This window comes from Amblyomma americanum, chromosome 1 (assembly GCF_052857255.1).
Source record: "Amblyomma americanum isolate KBUSLIRL-KWMA chromosome 1, ASM5285725v1, whole genome shotgun sequence".
In the NCBI taxonomy this organism is placed as follows: Eukaryota; Metazoa; Arthropoda; class Arachnida; order Ixodida; family Ixodidae; genus Amblyomma; species Amblyomma americanum.
In genome coordinates, this window is record NC_135497.1 from 512,345,445 (window position 1) to 512,362,254 (window position 16,810).

A 16,810-nucleotide genomic window follows, 5' to 3' on the forward strand; every position below is an offset into this window, starting at 1 on the left:
CCCTCCCACTTCCATCCTAACCGGTGCACTTGCAGGCCGCGCGGATGGGCCATGCCAGAGGAGGAGGAAATGCCGAGCACTGGCTTCGGGGAGTCCCCAGAGCCTACGCCGTCCGTGTGGTCGCAGCACCTGGACATGGAGCTTGGCCTGCTGCCACCCTTGCAGTCTCCTCCGCCCCAACAGCAGACGTGCAGGTGTTGCTGTCGCCACAAACGGCGATGCAGAGGCAGCAGCCGCCTGTGGTGTGGCCTATGACGACCCTTTCACCAGCGCCAACCCTCCAGTCAAGCAGCGCGGAACCCTCCTTGATGTCTCCCCTCTACATGCTTCACATGTCGCCGCCGGCCTGGTGCACCGGCATGGACGAGATTCCTGTTGGCAGCGAGTTGGGCCCGCTTTGTGCTCAAGTACGTACTCGGCAGCATCGACGAGATTCCGATTGGCAGCCAGTTGGGCCAGCTTTGTGCTTAAGTACGTACTTGGCAGATGTAGTCAGGTGGGCAGATGACGTTAGGAAGTCTGCAGGAACAGTGTGAACCACATCAGTATCCGCCGCGGTGGCTCGGTTGCTAGGGCGCTCGGCTACTGAGCCCCATTTCCTGGGATGAAACCCCGCCACGGCAGCTGCGTTTCGATGGAGGCAATACGCAAAGGCGCCCGTGTGGTCTAAATTATTCCGGAGCCCTCCACTACGGCACTTCTCCCTTCCTTTCCTCTTTCACTCCCTCCTTCATCCCTTCCCTTACGGCATGTTTCAGGTGTCAAATGATAAATGAGACAGATACTGCGCCATTTTTCTTTCCCCCAAAACCAATTATTATTTTCGTGGAGTCGAAGCCTAATGACCTCTCGAGGGTCATTTAAACATCCCGCAATATCAACACATAACAACAGTGATTATGTCACAACACAGTTCCTCATTGGTCTTCATGGACGTGGCGTCATTCCACTACCTGTACGCAGTGCTTGCGAAGAGATAAGAATTGCTGCTGGCTCAGCTCCGGTCAAACCTGGTATGTGCGCGATAGCTGACCCGAAGAATACGCAGCTTCGCTCACGGCTTGTCGCTGTCATTTTTCCGCTTCTTGACGGCGTCGTTTGGAGAGCCGTCCCTCTCGTTGTTCGGCGTCTCGGCCGCGCGCTTGGCATTCACGGCTTTTTGGGCTCGTTGTTGACTCGCCTTATACCACGCCACAACTTCGGGATCCGTCGACGTGGCTTCCCGCAGTCGCCGCTGCGGGATGTCGGTCGCAGTACCGTATTTTCCGGTGTATAAGACGCACCCTTGTATAAGACGCACTCGCCATATATGAAGGCTCTCATTGAAAAAAGTTGGTATATAAGACGCACCCGTGTGTAAGACGCACCCCAATTTACCCACTTAGGCTAGTCAGGGTTAATTAAACACGCTTGATCGACCATCGCGAAATGAACCATGGGTGGACTCATCTGATCGCATAAAAGCTCCGTAGAGCTAAATAAAGTTATCCTACCCACCTACCTACCTATCTGTGAGAAGTTCTTGGTTTATGGTTTATGGGGTTTAACGTCCCAAAGCGACTCAGGCTATGAGAGACGCCGTAGTGAAAAGCCCCGGAAATTTCGACCACCTGAGGTTCTTTAACGGGCACTGACATCGCACAATACACGGGCCTCAAGAATTTCTCCTTCAAAGAAATTCTAGCCGCCGCGGCCGGGATTGAACCCGCGTCGTTTGGGTCAGCAGTCGAGCACCATAACCACTGAGCCACCGCGGCGGCCTGTGAGAAGTTCTTAAGCAACGCTAAGTGATCGCAAAAGGCAACACTCACGCCATACCCGCCCACGTTTTAGCAAAAAAGAAAGAAAAATACGACGAAAGAACTCTCCCATATGTCCATAACAACATTTTATTTTTACTTAAAACCATCGAAGTCTTCATCTTCGGATGCGCTCTCAAAAAGCTCGCCCATTTCTGGAGGCAACGCGGCTGAAGCATTCTCTTCATACTCAGAACCGCTGGTCTGATTGTCGTCGTGCTCGGTTGGCGATGAAGCTAGCAGGCCAGCCTTCCGGAACCCTGCAGTTATGGTTGCCACTCTAACAGCACTCCAGGCCTCATGGACCCACTTCGCAACTTCGCTGTAAGAAGCGCGCCTCATGCGTCCAGTTGCGGTGTAGCTGTGCTCGCCTTCCGTCATCCACGCCTCCCAAATACGTCGCAAAACAGCTTTAAAGCTGCGGTTGACGGAAATATCCAAAGGCTGTAGAACCTTCGTCAAACCACCGGGTATTATTGTAGGGGTACAGTTCTTCGCCTTGATTTGCCTCAGTGTCAAGTCAGTAATGTGCGCCCGCATGCTATCCATAACCAGAAGGCCTTTCCGGGAGTGAAAAAATCCATCCGGGCGCTTCGAAAAGCACTTTTCGAGCCAAACTCCCATCATTTGCTCATCCATCCAGCCGTTCTGGTTAGTTGTGACAATAACACCAGGCGGAAAGCTTTCTTTTGGCATCGTTTTCCTTTTAAAAATTATCATCGGCGGCAGCTTTGTTCCGTCAGCACAGCACGCAAGTACGACAGTGAAGTGAGACTTTTCGTGCCCAGTTGTTCGTACTGTGACAGTCTTATCACCTTTCTGAGCGACACTTTTTGACATAGGGATGTCAAATGTTAGAGGCACTTCGTCCATGTTTACGATGTGGCTGTCGATGATGTTATTCTTTTCGACTTCCTTCTTCACAAATTCATGGAACTTCTCCACTTTCTCTCCGAAATCGTCTGGTAGTTGTTGAGACATTGTCGTTCGCGCTCTTATTGACAAGGCTTTGCGCTGCATAAATCTATAGCACCATGACGGCCCAGCAACAAAATCAGCGGCACCGATTTCACTCGCCAAAGTGCGTGCTTTCAAGCGCAACTGCACGGTTGACAGAGCCCTACCTTGAACCCGTTGTTCAAGAGCCCACTTGAGGAGTCGGTCTTCAAGTTCAGGCCACCGCGCCTTCTTCCCGCGGTCAGCCTTCTTTCCGCTCTTCATCGCCTGCAGTTTGGCGGACGACTGTCGCCACGTGCGAATCATCTTCTCGGTGACGTCGAAATGGCGGCCCGCAGCCCGATTTCTGTTTTCGGTAGCATACTCGACCGCAGATAATTTGAACTTTGCGGTGTAGCTCTTGCGCAACTTCGGTGGCATACTGTAGTAAGACCGAGCACGACAGGTGTAGGTAGTGGAAAACACACGCCGAAGTCACCAACACAGACGTAATACGTACACGGTTGCGAAGTTGCAAAGAATGACTAAAAAAGAACGCCGGCTTGGCTTGTCTTGACAATGTCGAGAAGCGCGACTGTCGCCATCTTTGGGAATTTCACATTACTTTTGCTTGCGCCTCCGAAACGACCGCGTGTTTGCGATTCTGGAAGTCGTCATCCCCGCCGTTTCATGATAAATTTCACCTAAAAAAAGTTGCGCACGGCGGTCCCCGTATTGAAGTATTAACCGTGCTACTACCGCATCATTGGTAGTGATATTTTTTCGGTGAAAAAAGCTTGAGCATGAACCTGAGTAATTTCTGAACCCGCAAAAAAAAAACCGAAAAATTCGCATATAAGACGCACCCTTGTATAGGACGCACCAGCAAGATTTTTGGAAAAAAAACCGCGTCTTATACACCGGAAAATACGGTATACACGCCGACTTTCCGCTTCTTCGCCCATTGTTCATCTGAAGAACGAGTGTTTCGCATCCTATGCTTATGAAGGGGCCGAGCAATGACGCGCATCTGTTGCGCAACTGCGCATGCGCGATGCAACGATGCGTAGTCGTTGGCGGCTGCTGCGGCGATGCCGCAACTCTGACGTCACGAGTGGCGTACCTGTTGCTCGGCGCATACACATTAACGGCTCCTGCTCGACCCTGTGCCTTGGCTTTACATGGCGTAGTCAAGCTTTTGTTTCAATATTGCTTCGAAAACTATTGCGCTGATAAGGAAAATGGTCAAGCCTGTACTCGAAGCGCTGCCCTTTGGTCGTGAGCCGGGCGCGCTACCCCTGGTCCAGTAAGAAAAATTCGTCCGAGTTGGTTCAAGGGAGACCTTGTGTCCTGAGGTATATCACGAATTTAAAAAAGATCTAGAATAAAACAAGTAAGGCTACTGCTTCACCATTCATCATCATCATCATCATCAGCCCTACTACACCCACTGCAGGGCAAAGGCCTCTCCCATGTCTCTCCAATTAACCCTATCCTTTGCCAGCTGCATCCACCCTTTGCCTGCAAACTTCTTAATCTCGTCCGCCCACCTAACCTTCTGCCGCCCCCTGCTCCGCTTACTTTCTCTTGGAATCCACTCCGTTACCCTTAAGGACCAGCGGTTATCTTGCCTTCGCATTACATGCCCTGCCCAAGCCCATTTCTTTCTCTTAATTTCAACTAGGATGGCATTAACCCGTGTTTGTTCCCTCACCCACTCTGCCCGCTTCCGATCTCTTAACGTTACACCTATCATTTTTCTTTCCATGGCTCGCTGCGTTGTCCTTAACTTAAGCTGAATTCTTTTCGTTAGCCTCCACGTTTCTGCCCCGTAGGTGAGTACCGGTAAGATTATGCTGTTGTACACTTTCCTCTTGAGGGAAATTGGTTAACTGCCACTCATGATCTGCGAGAATTTGCCATATGCGCTCCACCTCATTCTTATCCTTCTAGTTATCTCCCTCTCATGATCCGGATCAGCTGTCACTACCTGCCCTAAGTAGACGTATTCCGTCACAATTTCTAGGCTCTCACTGCCAATTGTGAACTGGTGTTCCCTTGCTAGGCTGTTGAACATTACCTTGGTTTTCTGCATGTTAATTTTTAGACCCATCTATCTGCTCTGCCTGTATAACTCATTGATCATGATTTTTTTTTTTTTTTCAAATATTTATTCCAACATTGCACCATACAGATATAATGTCGAGGATGGCAGGCAAAAAGCCTCCTGGAGGCTTGACCGGTCCTGCATCCTGGTGTACACTTGGCAGAGCAGCGGTGGCAGTCAGCTCATCAGAACACAAGAAGTGAATAAAGAAAGCCCAAAACAAAACATAGAAACATTCACAAATATGTATGAAGGAGAGACAGAAGTATTAAAGAAATAATAAAGACAAAAATATATTACATTTTATGCAGTATAGGAACGCATGAACGCTTTAAGGGGGGATGAGGGTCTTGAAAACTTTTTTTTTTTATTTCTTAACATATCTTCCTGAAAATTGGCATGCAGATATATCTCTGAATGCTAATCCCAAATATATATTCAGATTTTATATATCTCATCTAGAAATGAAGATATGGCAAAATAATTTATGCCACTTAGGTCTTTTCTTACGGGCCATTATGGTGATTTCTTAATTAAAAAACTAGTTTTAAAGTAATGCTGTCATTCTTAAGGGCCCATTGCACATCCTAAAGCTAAAGAAATTTTTAAAAAGTCATCACATAGGTCATGAATGAATAACAAAGTAGGAAAAAAAAACAATGTGGGAGTAATTAGCTTACATCTGACCTAATTGCTAGTCTATTGGGTTTAATGAAAATTGGAAAGCTTTAGGATGTAGCTGAGGTGTTGCTGAAAAAAATGATACCTACTTCAATAAAATCAGTCGATGCAAACATTATGAAAAGTTCCGTAAGGCAAAGGCATTTGATCGAAAAAGCAAAGCTGAGAAAATTGCATTCAAAGTTTTGCTTACTCTGCCATTTTTGTTTACTGATCATATGGAAAAATTTAATGCTTTAGCATGCAGCCCAGTCATCGCTGAACACAATAACACCAAATTTACAGAAATCTGTTCATGTAAAGATTGTGAAAACCTCTGTATTGCATTGGCACTTGACAAAAAAACTCAGAAATTCACTTGCTATTTTCTTTGAATCTGCCACACATTCACAAAAGTCCTGGGCAGTAGTCCTGGGTGCTGTCAGGCTTGTGCTTCTTGGCCATCCTCTTCACCTTTTCAGCATTGGTGTGACCCTTATCAGACCTGCACAGCCTCTGTTTATCTTTTTCAAGGCTCCTACCAATGAGGCAGCTCCCAGGCCTGTAACCAAGCTGTGCTGCAACAGCTCTGCTGGTTGTTGCCATTCCTTGGTTGAAGCGAGAAACTGCTTCTTGCGAGGTTAAAAACAGGACAGTGAGGAGTGTCTAATGCGAATGTTCAAGCTTCAGCTTAGAGCGCACAACGTCTTGGCGCTCTGCCAAGTTCGCCGAGCCCCCCCGGAGCTCTCCTCAAAATATATATATAAAAAACAAATGATGTTATCAGCGGCGGCAGCGGCTTGGCGAGCTGCCAAGGTCCGCGCTGCGCGAAGCGTTGAGCACGCGAGCTCGGTTCAGCCGCGTCCGTCTGCACGAAGCGGCGTGCGCAAACGCCGAAGTCGATGTTAGGCTTAGGTCAGCGGCTCGGCCGCTTCCGACGACACGGAATTCGAAGCGGCTTGCAGCGTATCAAAAGACGATATTTTCCACGGGCTTAGTCCAGGCACATCCACCGGCACTGCAGAGACTTGCGGTAACACTGAAGTTGACGGCGATCGGCATTGTCCAGCCGCGTCCACCGGCGATGCTGGCGTCAACAGGGTTTGTTCAGCCGCGTCCACCGGCGAAGCTGTTGTTGGCGAGCTCGGTCCAGCCGCATCCACCGAGGGTACAGCAGCTTGCGGCATCACCGAAGCTGCACTTCTCGACGATGCAGGGCTCTACTTATTCCATGCGCGTCTCTTTTTGCCGACTGCTTTTCGCGTGCTTAATTTCAAGCCCGCGTCTCGGGCCATCGTGACACACGGAACAAAGACACAAGGCAGGAAAATACACGCAAAAGCACGAAATTCGAGGCTAAAAGAAGCGATTCAATAGCCAAAATATCTACAATAACGATAAGGAAAACGGCAGAACGAAAAATACTAGGAAACAAAGAGGAGCGCGAAAAATGACGGGCGTGCAGGCGAAAGCAGACGACGGGAAGGAGCCGTACAACGCGGCCGCGGTGGGCAAAGCATGCGTCACGGCCAATCAGAGGGCTGCGCCTCGAGGAGGCGCCCGTTTTACCCAGTCGGCGGCTGTCTCTCGACGCTTTCCCCCTTGCGAACGGGTGCTGATAGCTCCGCTGTGCGAGGGTCTACAGCTTGCCGAAAGGCGCCAAATTGGAGAGCGGGAAACCAGCTTTCAAACGAGACCAAGATGGCGCCGATCGGTTCGCGTCGCGCGGAGCTACGGCAGCTTGAAAATGGGGCAAACCTTCGAGCTTGGCGTTTAATTTCACCTCACCGACGTTTCTAAACTGCCGTTTTTTTCATACTTTGAGTTTGAATTCAGCTAAAATATTTTGTAGAGGCATAGTTGGGACATTATAGACTTCAAAATCGCAATTTTTGAAAATTGCCATTTCTGACCATTTTTCGCGATTTCAAGACCCGCGTCCCCCCTTAAAGTTTGACGGGTTCATGCTTAGAAAGTCGATACCCATTTCAATTAGGGAATTCAACAACCTTGGTAAATTATTCTCAAGCATCTGTTTGCTATAATTAGTTCACCTCCTGAGTGACTCAGCAAGGCAATGTCATCAGCAAATCGCAGATTATTTAGGTATTCTCCATTTATTCTTATTCCCAACTGTTCCCAATTCTGGCCTCGAAATACCTCCTGTAGACATGCGGTGAACAGCATTGGCGAGATCGTGTCTCCTTGCCGGACGCCCTTCCTTATTGGAATTTTATTGCTGACTTTATGGAGGACTATAGTAGCTGTGCAGTTGCTATATATATCTTCCGGTATTTTGACATAAGGCTCTTCTACCCCCTGATTACGCAATGCCTGTATGACTGCTGAGGTTTCCACTGAGTCGAATGCTTTCTCGAAATCAATGAATGCTATATATAGAGGTTGATTATATTCTGCGCATTTCTCTATCACCTGATTGATAGTGTGAATATGATCTATTGTGGAATATCCTTTACGAAAGCCTGCCTGGTCATTTGGTTGATTAAAGTCTAACGTTGCCCTCACTCTATTAGTGATTACCTTAGTAAATATTTTGTAGGCAACGGATAGTAAGCTGATCGGCCGGTAATTTTTCAAGTCCTTGGCGTCTCCTTTCTTATGAATTAAGATAATGTTTGCATTCTTCCAAGCTTCTGGTACCGTCGAGGTCATAAGGCATTGCGTATACAGGGTGGCTAGTTTTTCTAGCACGATGTCCCCTCCATCCTTCAACAGATCTGCTGTTACCTGATCCCCCCCAGCTGCTTTTCCCCTTTTCATTGCTTCTAAGGCTTTCTTTACTTCATCTTTCGTTACTGGCGGGATGACGCATTGCTGTGCACTGCTGTCTTTCTCATTAACGCTCTGATTACATTGGCTACTGTACAGGTCTGTGTAGAACTCTTCGGCTACGTTTACTATCTTATCCATATTGCTAATGACATTGCCCTGCTTGTCTCTTAATGCATGCATCTGGTTTTTACCTATGACTAGTTTCCTCTTCACTGTTTTTAGGCTACCTCCGTTCTTTATAGCATGCTCGATTTTCTCCATATTAAACTTCCTTATGTCGGCTACCTTGCGCTTATTTATTAAGGGCACAGGGTAAGCCCTATACTTCCCATGCATTTTAGGCCATGTTGAGGTACATGTTTCTCACTAACTAATAACAGTAGCCTAATAATACATATATCATTGTTTGCCAAATTTTGTGCTCTTTTTACTGAACTAGAATATTTGAAATGTGTTGAAAATTCGATTTTTAATAAAATTTTTTCCGGTAGTACACAAATCTGGCCTTTCTTTGCGCATTTCAAAATTCATAACAGAATAACTGCTCAGTGAAATTGCTTAATTCTAGTTCAGTAGTTGGCAACACTTATGTAGATAATTGCAAAAAAAAATCAGCCGTCTGTCTTGAAAGGCATTGGAAATAATGGTACCTTTGTAAGAAAAAACACTGTTTTGAGATAATAGAGCGTAAAGAGAAAAAAGATGTGAAAAACCATTTTTTATTCGCAGAAACGCCTCCATAGTAATTGGTTTAATAGCCCCCTGCTTCGTAGTCACTGTCGCCGTCATTTTTTCGCTTTTCGGCTTGTCGTTTTGACTGTCGGGCCTCTTTTGTAAGCTGTCGTGTTGCTCGGTCCGCAAAGTACATGCGCTTATGGTCAGCTTCCCTCAACCACTTGATGGTGTTGCTCCCTGGGTTCAATCCACACGCCTTCAAAACGTTGGCCCGTGCGATGCTACCATCATTAAATGAAAGAACAGCATCCAGTGTTGCCATCCGTAGGGTCCGAAGCCTAACAAACACATTCTTTGGCGCGCGTTCCCAAACAACATGGTTGAACGACTCATTTGCATTTTGAGTTCGCCCATGCAGGTGCTTCTCTAGGAGCTCAGCCTTCGATAGCTCCCTATAAATGGGTTTGATAGCCTCCAAGACAGATGCAGGCAAACTCTCCTTGTGGAAAAATGGCTTGCCCTCTGACTGACTTCTGTTGAAGGCACACCACGTATCAGGTCTCTTTGGGCAAAGTCCATGGCATGGGTCATCGTCTGTGGCCGATAAGTGGAAGAAGGTTGCCCAAACGGCCTTTCGCATTTCATCCAGGTTTCCTACATTTCTTCTGATGGCCAAACCATAGTACGTCTGGAGCTTGTCTATTACTGCATCAGTCAGTCGGCCTCGGCCCGAGAGGCTCTTTCCATCAGAGAGTTTTCCTGCTTTGTTTCCTTTTTTTAGCCTTCGTAACCTTGTGCCCATCCTTTTTTGCACGTGCCCTATGCACTCAACCTTGGATATTTCAACGGAATCACCATATGGCATTTGTGCCTTCACAGCCATAAAAGCCTTGCTGTCACCATCCCCAAGGTATTTGACGTATCGAACGCCGTGAAGCTCCTCACTCCTGCCGAAAATTTTCAGTGCTCCTGCGACTTCCATTCCACCGCTGGTGCCTTGGTAGTTGCTTTGGCACACCTCTCTATGAAGGGGGTCACTGTTTGTACCCTTGATGCTGCACTTTGGACAATGTTTAGACAAAACCTCCACATCCAGCACTTTCCCAGAGTCTACACTGGTCGCAGAGACTATGCCGTTATTGGAAGTATGGCCTCGCTTCTGCCAGCTTCCATCAAGAGCAACTGCGATGTCTTTATCCCCCTCATTCAGCTGCACAGCTTCGTCAGCTGCCCTTTTCATCGACTCCTGAGCAGCAGCTTCGATGTGACCTAGAAGCTCTTGATTGTATTTCGCAAACTTTGTCGGCGGCTTAGGAAGGTTTAGCATAGCACAGAGTATATTTCCTGCAGCCATTCCCTTACCAATGGACCTCAAGGCATACACTAACCTGAGGTTGGCTTCATAGAGGCCAGAAGTAGTTTTCTTCGACGTCTCAAATCGTTGTGCGGCACTACACACTTCACAGTTCAAACTGTAAACGCTTGCAACACCTACCCGTTTTGTCACAATTTCGATGAGCTCAACACTTCCACCGCACTCTCTGCACACACAAATCTGTGTAATTGCGGCACAAATGCCATCCATGTCCATTAAGGCATATTGGCTGCTGCTCTGTAGCACATCCTCTTCCTGGAAGCACAGAGAAAATCTTGAAAGCTTCGATGTCGAGGAGCTGGCGCGTTCGGCGTTCGGGATCTCATTCGGTCGTGGACATCCTTTTGCTTTTTCACGATGAGCGTAGCGGTTGCCGTGACATTCACGCCTGACGAAGGCCTTCTTTGCCCTGGGCATCTCAACTTATCAGCAGCAACCAACACCGGCACAATTTACAATACTGATCGAAAGGGATAGCACTCGGACGCAGCTGCATGAAGGTTGCAGAAACATGGAAAAAACGTGCAAAGCGTCTCAGGATTGTCTTGGCTAAAAAAGAGGAGCTGTACAATAGTTGTCAGACAATTTTTTATATGTAGCTGATTTTAGACAAGTTTTGAAATCAGGTGGTGGACTTTTTGGTTGAAAAAATTGACGTTAATCCTGAAAGGGGGCGTGGCCGCTCACTACTTGGTTTCGGAAAAAGCGTTTTTCAGCCATAAATATGGCTTTCTGAGGAAAGTGCGATCATGGAACATGTGTAGAAAGAATTGAACTTCTAAAATTCCAAAAGAAAAAAAAACGATTTTTTTCTAATTTTACCTTACCCTGTGCCCTTAACTTTGATAGCTCTGTTAGTTCTATTCTATCGGTATTCTATCGGTATTCTATCGGCTTCACCATTGCTAAGCCCAAAATATTGCGCGAAAGCAGTTTCCTGAATGTGGACACCACCGCCACGCACCTCAAAGCACAATAGTGGTATCCACTGACCCAGGGAGCCAGTTACACATGCTACTCAAGAGGGTTCACACACGTAGACTAAGGAGACACATCCAGAGAATAAAAAGAAATCAAATAAGGACCAGTGACAGTATTTTCGAAGTGATGTGCAAAAAGTACCCCAGGACCCGTATGGCAGAGCTGTGTCCCCAAATTTATTTTGTAGGGGGCTTAGATTGGCTATTGATAATCGTTGCGCTCTGGTTATTATACAAATATCTCCACTACCTAGTAGCAAGAGATCAAAGCACGTGGTCTTATGCTGCTCTTGCAGAAGACTTCCACCTAATTGAGTTATTGCGTACCCTTCAAGAGAGCAATGTCGAGCATGACGGCAGGCCTTTCTTGTGGATAACGAGTCCCCTGCTCCGCTCACACTGTGCGGTATCCTTTCTCTCTTCAGAATACACAGAGCCGTTTGAAACGCGTGGTGATTAGGATTGGTTTTTTGTGGACTTGACTGTCGTCTCCTTGGCTGTCGTAGTTTCCGCAGAGTCCACAGACGTCACCTAACGCAAAAAACTACTACGCACGGACAGCCTCCGCCTCCTAACATCCACCCAGAAAGCTACGCAGTTGTTATACAGGATGGTTTGCCTAAGCCGTTACACAATTTTTTTTCAATATGCTTTTTGAGTCAGAGTCCTTATCTCACCTTAGCAACGCCAGCGTTGTAGTACACTAGAATACAACGGAGACGTGCTAAATATTGGCCTCGTTAACTAATACTGTCACGTAGGCTATTTCCGTAGGATAACAGCCTTGCAGGTAGATCAAGGACTAAGCCCGAAGAATTAGGCGCCGCAGCGGTCAGCAAAAGCGGCCGAGGAGAGAGCACGAGCCGCGCACTTCTTGTATACCTCAGTAAACATTGCAAATGCCCACGCGGGTATTTGCCGGGTTCCCCTTCTAAATTTCTACCTTCACAGATCTGACCTGGCGGCTTCCCCATTGTGCCCTTTTTGTGCCGAACCTGAGACAATAGATCACTTCCTGCTGTTCTGCCGCCGCTTCTCTCATTTGAGGAAGCGTCTTTTGCAAACTCCATTTCATCAACTGGGCTTGCCTGTGTCTTCCGGAGTTGTTCTTTCTATTGGCGCTTCTTTGCTTGGCTGAAGAGATAGGAGTGTGCACTCTGCTCTGCAAAATTTTCTTCAAGAAACGCAGCGACTCCCATTCTAATTTCTTTTTCCCTCAGTCAGTACGACATTGAAACATTACAGGCATTGTATACTATTATGTACATTTAGCCATTGTCCCATCCTCGATCTCCAAGTTAACAGGACCCCTGTCCTTCCGTCTTCCCATCTATCAGAATACATACTATTACCACTCCTTTTCCCGTCAAAACTTTCCTGTATCCAGCAATTAACTACCTGTGTTTTGGCCATTCCCCTGTAGTGGGCATGTGCCTGCAACATCTGAGGCCTTCCTTCCTTCCCTCCCACTCGGGGGGATTGGCCAAGGTGTAGTGGCATAAACAAAGAAATTTCGTTAGATTACGACAAAATTATTTTACCATCAAGAGTGAATTTTGAAAAATTTATCAATAATAACGACAGAAGAATATTTAATGTTAAATAACAGACAGAATTCTGGTGAATACAGAAGAGCTCGAAGAATATTAATAGAATGTCCAAAATCCTCGTTGTTCCCTTCAGCGCTGGAGGTAATATTGAATATTTACTTGCTTAAGACTTGCAGTTCGGCTTGATAATTATTGCGAGGTATGTAGCCCACCGTAAGTAATATGATTATCACTTTCTAGAATTTCGAAACCGCTGTTACTCTTGGCGCTGCCTCCCCAACAAATGTCGTCACATTGCGCGAAATACATGCGCTTTCGAGAAGCTTGCAGACAAAACAGCCTGTCTAGTGCAAGAGTTCGAAAGAGGCAAAATTTCCTAGGCCACAGTGGCGAGGGTAGCCATTTTTTCATTATTTTTAAAACTGATATGGATATTATGGTGGACTACATGCCTTTGAATGATTAATGAGTTTAACAGCAACAGTGACTATGTTAACTATTCTATACTAGTTAACCATTCGGCTAGTTAGCACGCCTTAGCTGTATTCTGACGTACTGCACCACTGACAATGTTACGCCAACAAAGTCATCCTAACTCAAAAAGCCTATTTTTAAAAACTGTGTAGAATTTTAGGTGAAAATGTGCACAACAAAAGTACGCAGTAGACGTACGTGCAGTTACAACAGTATTGCATCCGTACACGAGAAAGTTGCCATGTGGACTAATTGATATACTCTATTGGTCCGCGTAGCATCGAAGTCTACACCGCTGTTTATAAAATTGGGAACTTTGCGCTGTAGCGGAGAAGTTTTGTAAATACGCCGCCAGTGGACACTGACTGTCAATTTTTCCAAGATTTAGTGTACAGGCTCCTATATTTGTGCGTTTGTTTTCCCTGCGCCACTCACAACTGTATTGGCTAAGCACGATCGCCTGATTGAAAAGCATCCATGTGCAGTCCATTCGTGCAGCTAGTGTTCTGGTGCTTTGAGGCATTTTATGTTGACCGAGTGCTCATGTTCAGTGAAAAGAATTTTTTCTTGTCAATAACGCGCAATTCCATCACAAGTGTTCGCTATTTCTTGAAAAAAAATTGTGAATTGTGGCGTTTGCAACAGATGACGCCACTCATCCACTTGGCGAGTATTTTGTGCCTTATCTTTGCTCGCCGCGACTAACGCACAACACGCCGGTGGAACCGACCAGCGGGGGCTACAGCCATCCTTCGCCACACCAGAAGCCGCAGCTGGCTCTTGCACAGGAACCGCATACGCGACCAGAACTCTCTTTTTCTCGTCAGGAAATGCATCCAGAGCAAGAGGCAGTGATGCCTCAGGAGCAGTTCTTCCGCGACTGGGACCATCAAATTCGCAAGAGGGAACCCTGCCGCATCCGGAGCTGCCTCGGCCCCCGCAGTTCCCGTGGCCACAGAAAGGGCCCCCACTGCCAGGAGGACCCATTTCGCTCCCACGACAAGAAAAGACCGGGCCATGGGGTACGGGACCTGGATTCCGGCCGCGATCTGGGCGGCTACAATTGCCGGGGTGGCCATACGTAGGGGAGCTTGTGTTTGCAGCGATCGCCAACCCGAGGAGGGTCCTCATGATGGACAACGGGACGTGGTACATCCTGGTGTATCCGGCGTTCCCCGAGAACGACGAATGCTTAGCCTGAGCCGTATGGCATTGGGAGGAAGGAACTCCCGCGGATGGCGTTGCACTATAACCAAGCCTGCGGCACCTGCAGATAGCAGCCAGCACCTGGGCGACGCTCTGGCGCCTTCCCTACTCGGGTTCTGACAGGATGACTTTCACGGCGTAACTGCGACCAGGGCAGTCATCTTAAGAGTTGGCATTTGTTATTAGAGAGATTTAGCATAGTGGTGACTTATTAGGGTAGACGTATACTGGCTTACCGGACACGTCCTGCTCACCAGCATTGGCACGGTTTAGCGAGGCAGGGCCACTGCGTGTGCGCAGGCTGTGTCCTGTAAACTGGTATACACCTGCGCTGCTAGTAAGTCCCCGCCAAGCTAAATCTCTCTATTAGCTTTCTCCACCACGCAAAAGAGAATGCGGGTTTCTTTTTAAATTTTTCTTTCTTTCGGAGCACGGGTGGAGACCAGTATCGTGTCTTTGTAGTACAAGGTAGAGCGGCGGTTAAAAGAAGTGGTTTTTCATGTTACGTGTTTTTAAGATGTTCCTTAACACTTGGTCTCATAGTCAGGGTACAAATCTTGCGGTCACTCCGTGAGTGTTCGCGAAATTCAGGTGAACTATAACGTTTTAGACCCTGATCCCTCGGCGATTTGATGCGCCGTTCAGGAAACTGTGGAGTCGTTTGCGGCATTTTTTTTTTCTTTTGCCTCTCGGAGCGAAGATAGATTTCGATTGTTGCGTCCCATCGCTGCTAGACAATGGCAGCTTTTACATGTCTTAATATTTCCTAGTATTGTTGTTGATGCTGCTGCGTGTTTAATTTTTCTTGCCAAGCATGAGGTGAATCATTTCTCTATCTGACCCTTAATGTCGTGTGCCTTATAATTCACTCTGCAGGCAGCACCCGGGTGATATATGGCACCTTTCTGAAGGTAGAGCTGGGAGTGATCCACTCCGACCGCTAGCTAGGTGCGAGTTCATAAGTGGTCATCGTTTGCAGTCGGGTGCTGAAATCTGCAATTTTTTAATTCTGGGCTTGCTCTATAATTTGGTTCTATATTGGGTTGTAGATTCATGACCCCAGCTGATTTTTTTTCAGTTTTCATGTTGGATGTTAATATAGTTAGCTACCATCTTTAGTGCACCAGGTGTTTCAGGGAAGGTGATAACTATTTTTTTAAATAAGGTTCTTGAGGTAACGAGAAGCAATTTGTGGCATAGTAATATGAGTGTTAGCGGAGGTCAAAAAACAGGCGAATCATCTTAACTAGCTAAGTGATCAACTGAATTAGAATACTTAACTTTTTAAATATTACCAATAGGCACCTGATTCCAATTAGATATATGTAGCCGGCCATTAGTAATAGCCATATAAGTCTTCAGAATTTCTAAAACGCCATTACTCTCGCCGCTGTGGCACAACAAAATTTGGGTATTTTAACTAGTTGCGACCACTGAAGGGGTTGCTTTGCCTGCATACTTTCCGAAAGTGCACATATTTTAGCACGATGTAGCCAAATTTTTTTTTTCATTTTCTGCATTTTTTATTGTACAGTTATTTGTGTGTAGCTATGTGTCTGTTATGCTTGGTTCGTATCTGGTAAGCAAGGCGGACGAAGCTCGTTTTCTGAATAAAGTTTTAGAAGCAAAGAAAAGTCTGGTTTCGATTTGTGGGCGACACATTGTGCACGCACTCCGGGTGGTCTCAGCCGTTGTGCGACTTGAAAGGTTACCGTGTGACCTGTTCTTAACTTTTTGAACTGATAATTGCATTACGACCTTCAGACCTCTCCCTCTCTGCTACGAGGAGTCGCCTATATTGGTGCAGAAATGGATTTTACGCGACTCACGACAGATGTTTCACCCATTTCTACGTATGCACCGCGCAGTTCACTTGGATAACAAACAATTAAGGTTATTTCTCATGTGTAGCAGTAGAGGCTACACTTGAGTTGAAAAGTGGCCATTGTATGGACCTCCTTCACCCCGTGACGTCACGAAGATGCGGTGGTGCTGATGTTAGCAGCGACTTTCGCATGGTAGGCAAAACAGGTTCCGCTTGCCCGTGCCTACCGTAGCTGCCGCAGCTACCGGCGGCTGCTTCAAGCCTGTGCACTGCAGAAGCAGCATCTATTGACCAGCTGCGTCACTGCTGGATCAGCGTAGTAGCATAAAAAATATTAAATTAGCCTCGATAGGTTTCTCGCGCATAAATGCCGCATTCGGAAACTGGCTAACAGGCATTGGGCCATGGTAGTAAAGCGCGAAGTCTGGGA

The 16,810-nt window shown here is 46.9% G+C and overlaps 1 protein-coding gene across 1 annotated transcript in view; it reads left to right on the forward strand.

Annotated features, from left to right (window-relative positions):
• The window catches only part of LOC144106836 (uncharacterized), a 33,374-nt gene extending 17,216 nt beyond the window's left edge, over nucleotides 1-16,158 (forward strand). Inside the window, exons 2-3 of the mRNA XM_077639784.1 lie at nucleotides 36-407; nucleotides 14,177-16,158. Coding sequence (XP_077495910.1) covers nucleotides 45-407; nucleotides 14,177-14,434 — 621 coding nt within the window. The 5' untranslated portion in view covers nucleotides 36-44 and the 3' untranslated portion in view covers nucleotides 14,435-16,158. The remainder of the gene's footprint in view (nucleotides 1-35; nucleotides 408-14,176) is intronic.
• Nucleotides 16,159-16,810: the final 652 nt, after the last annotated feature.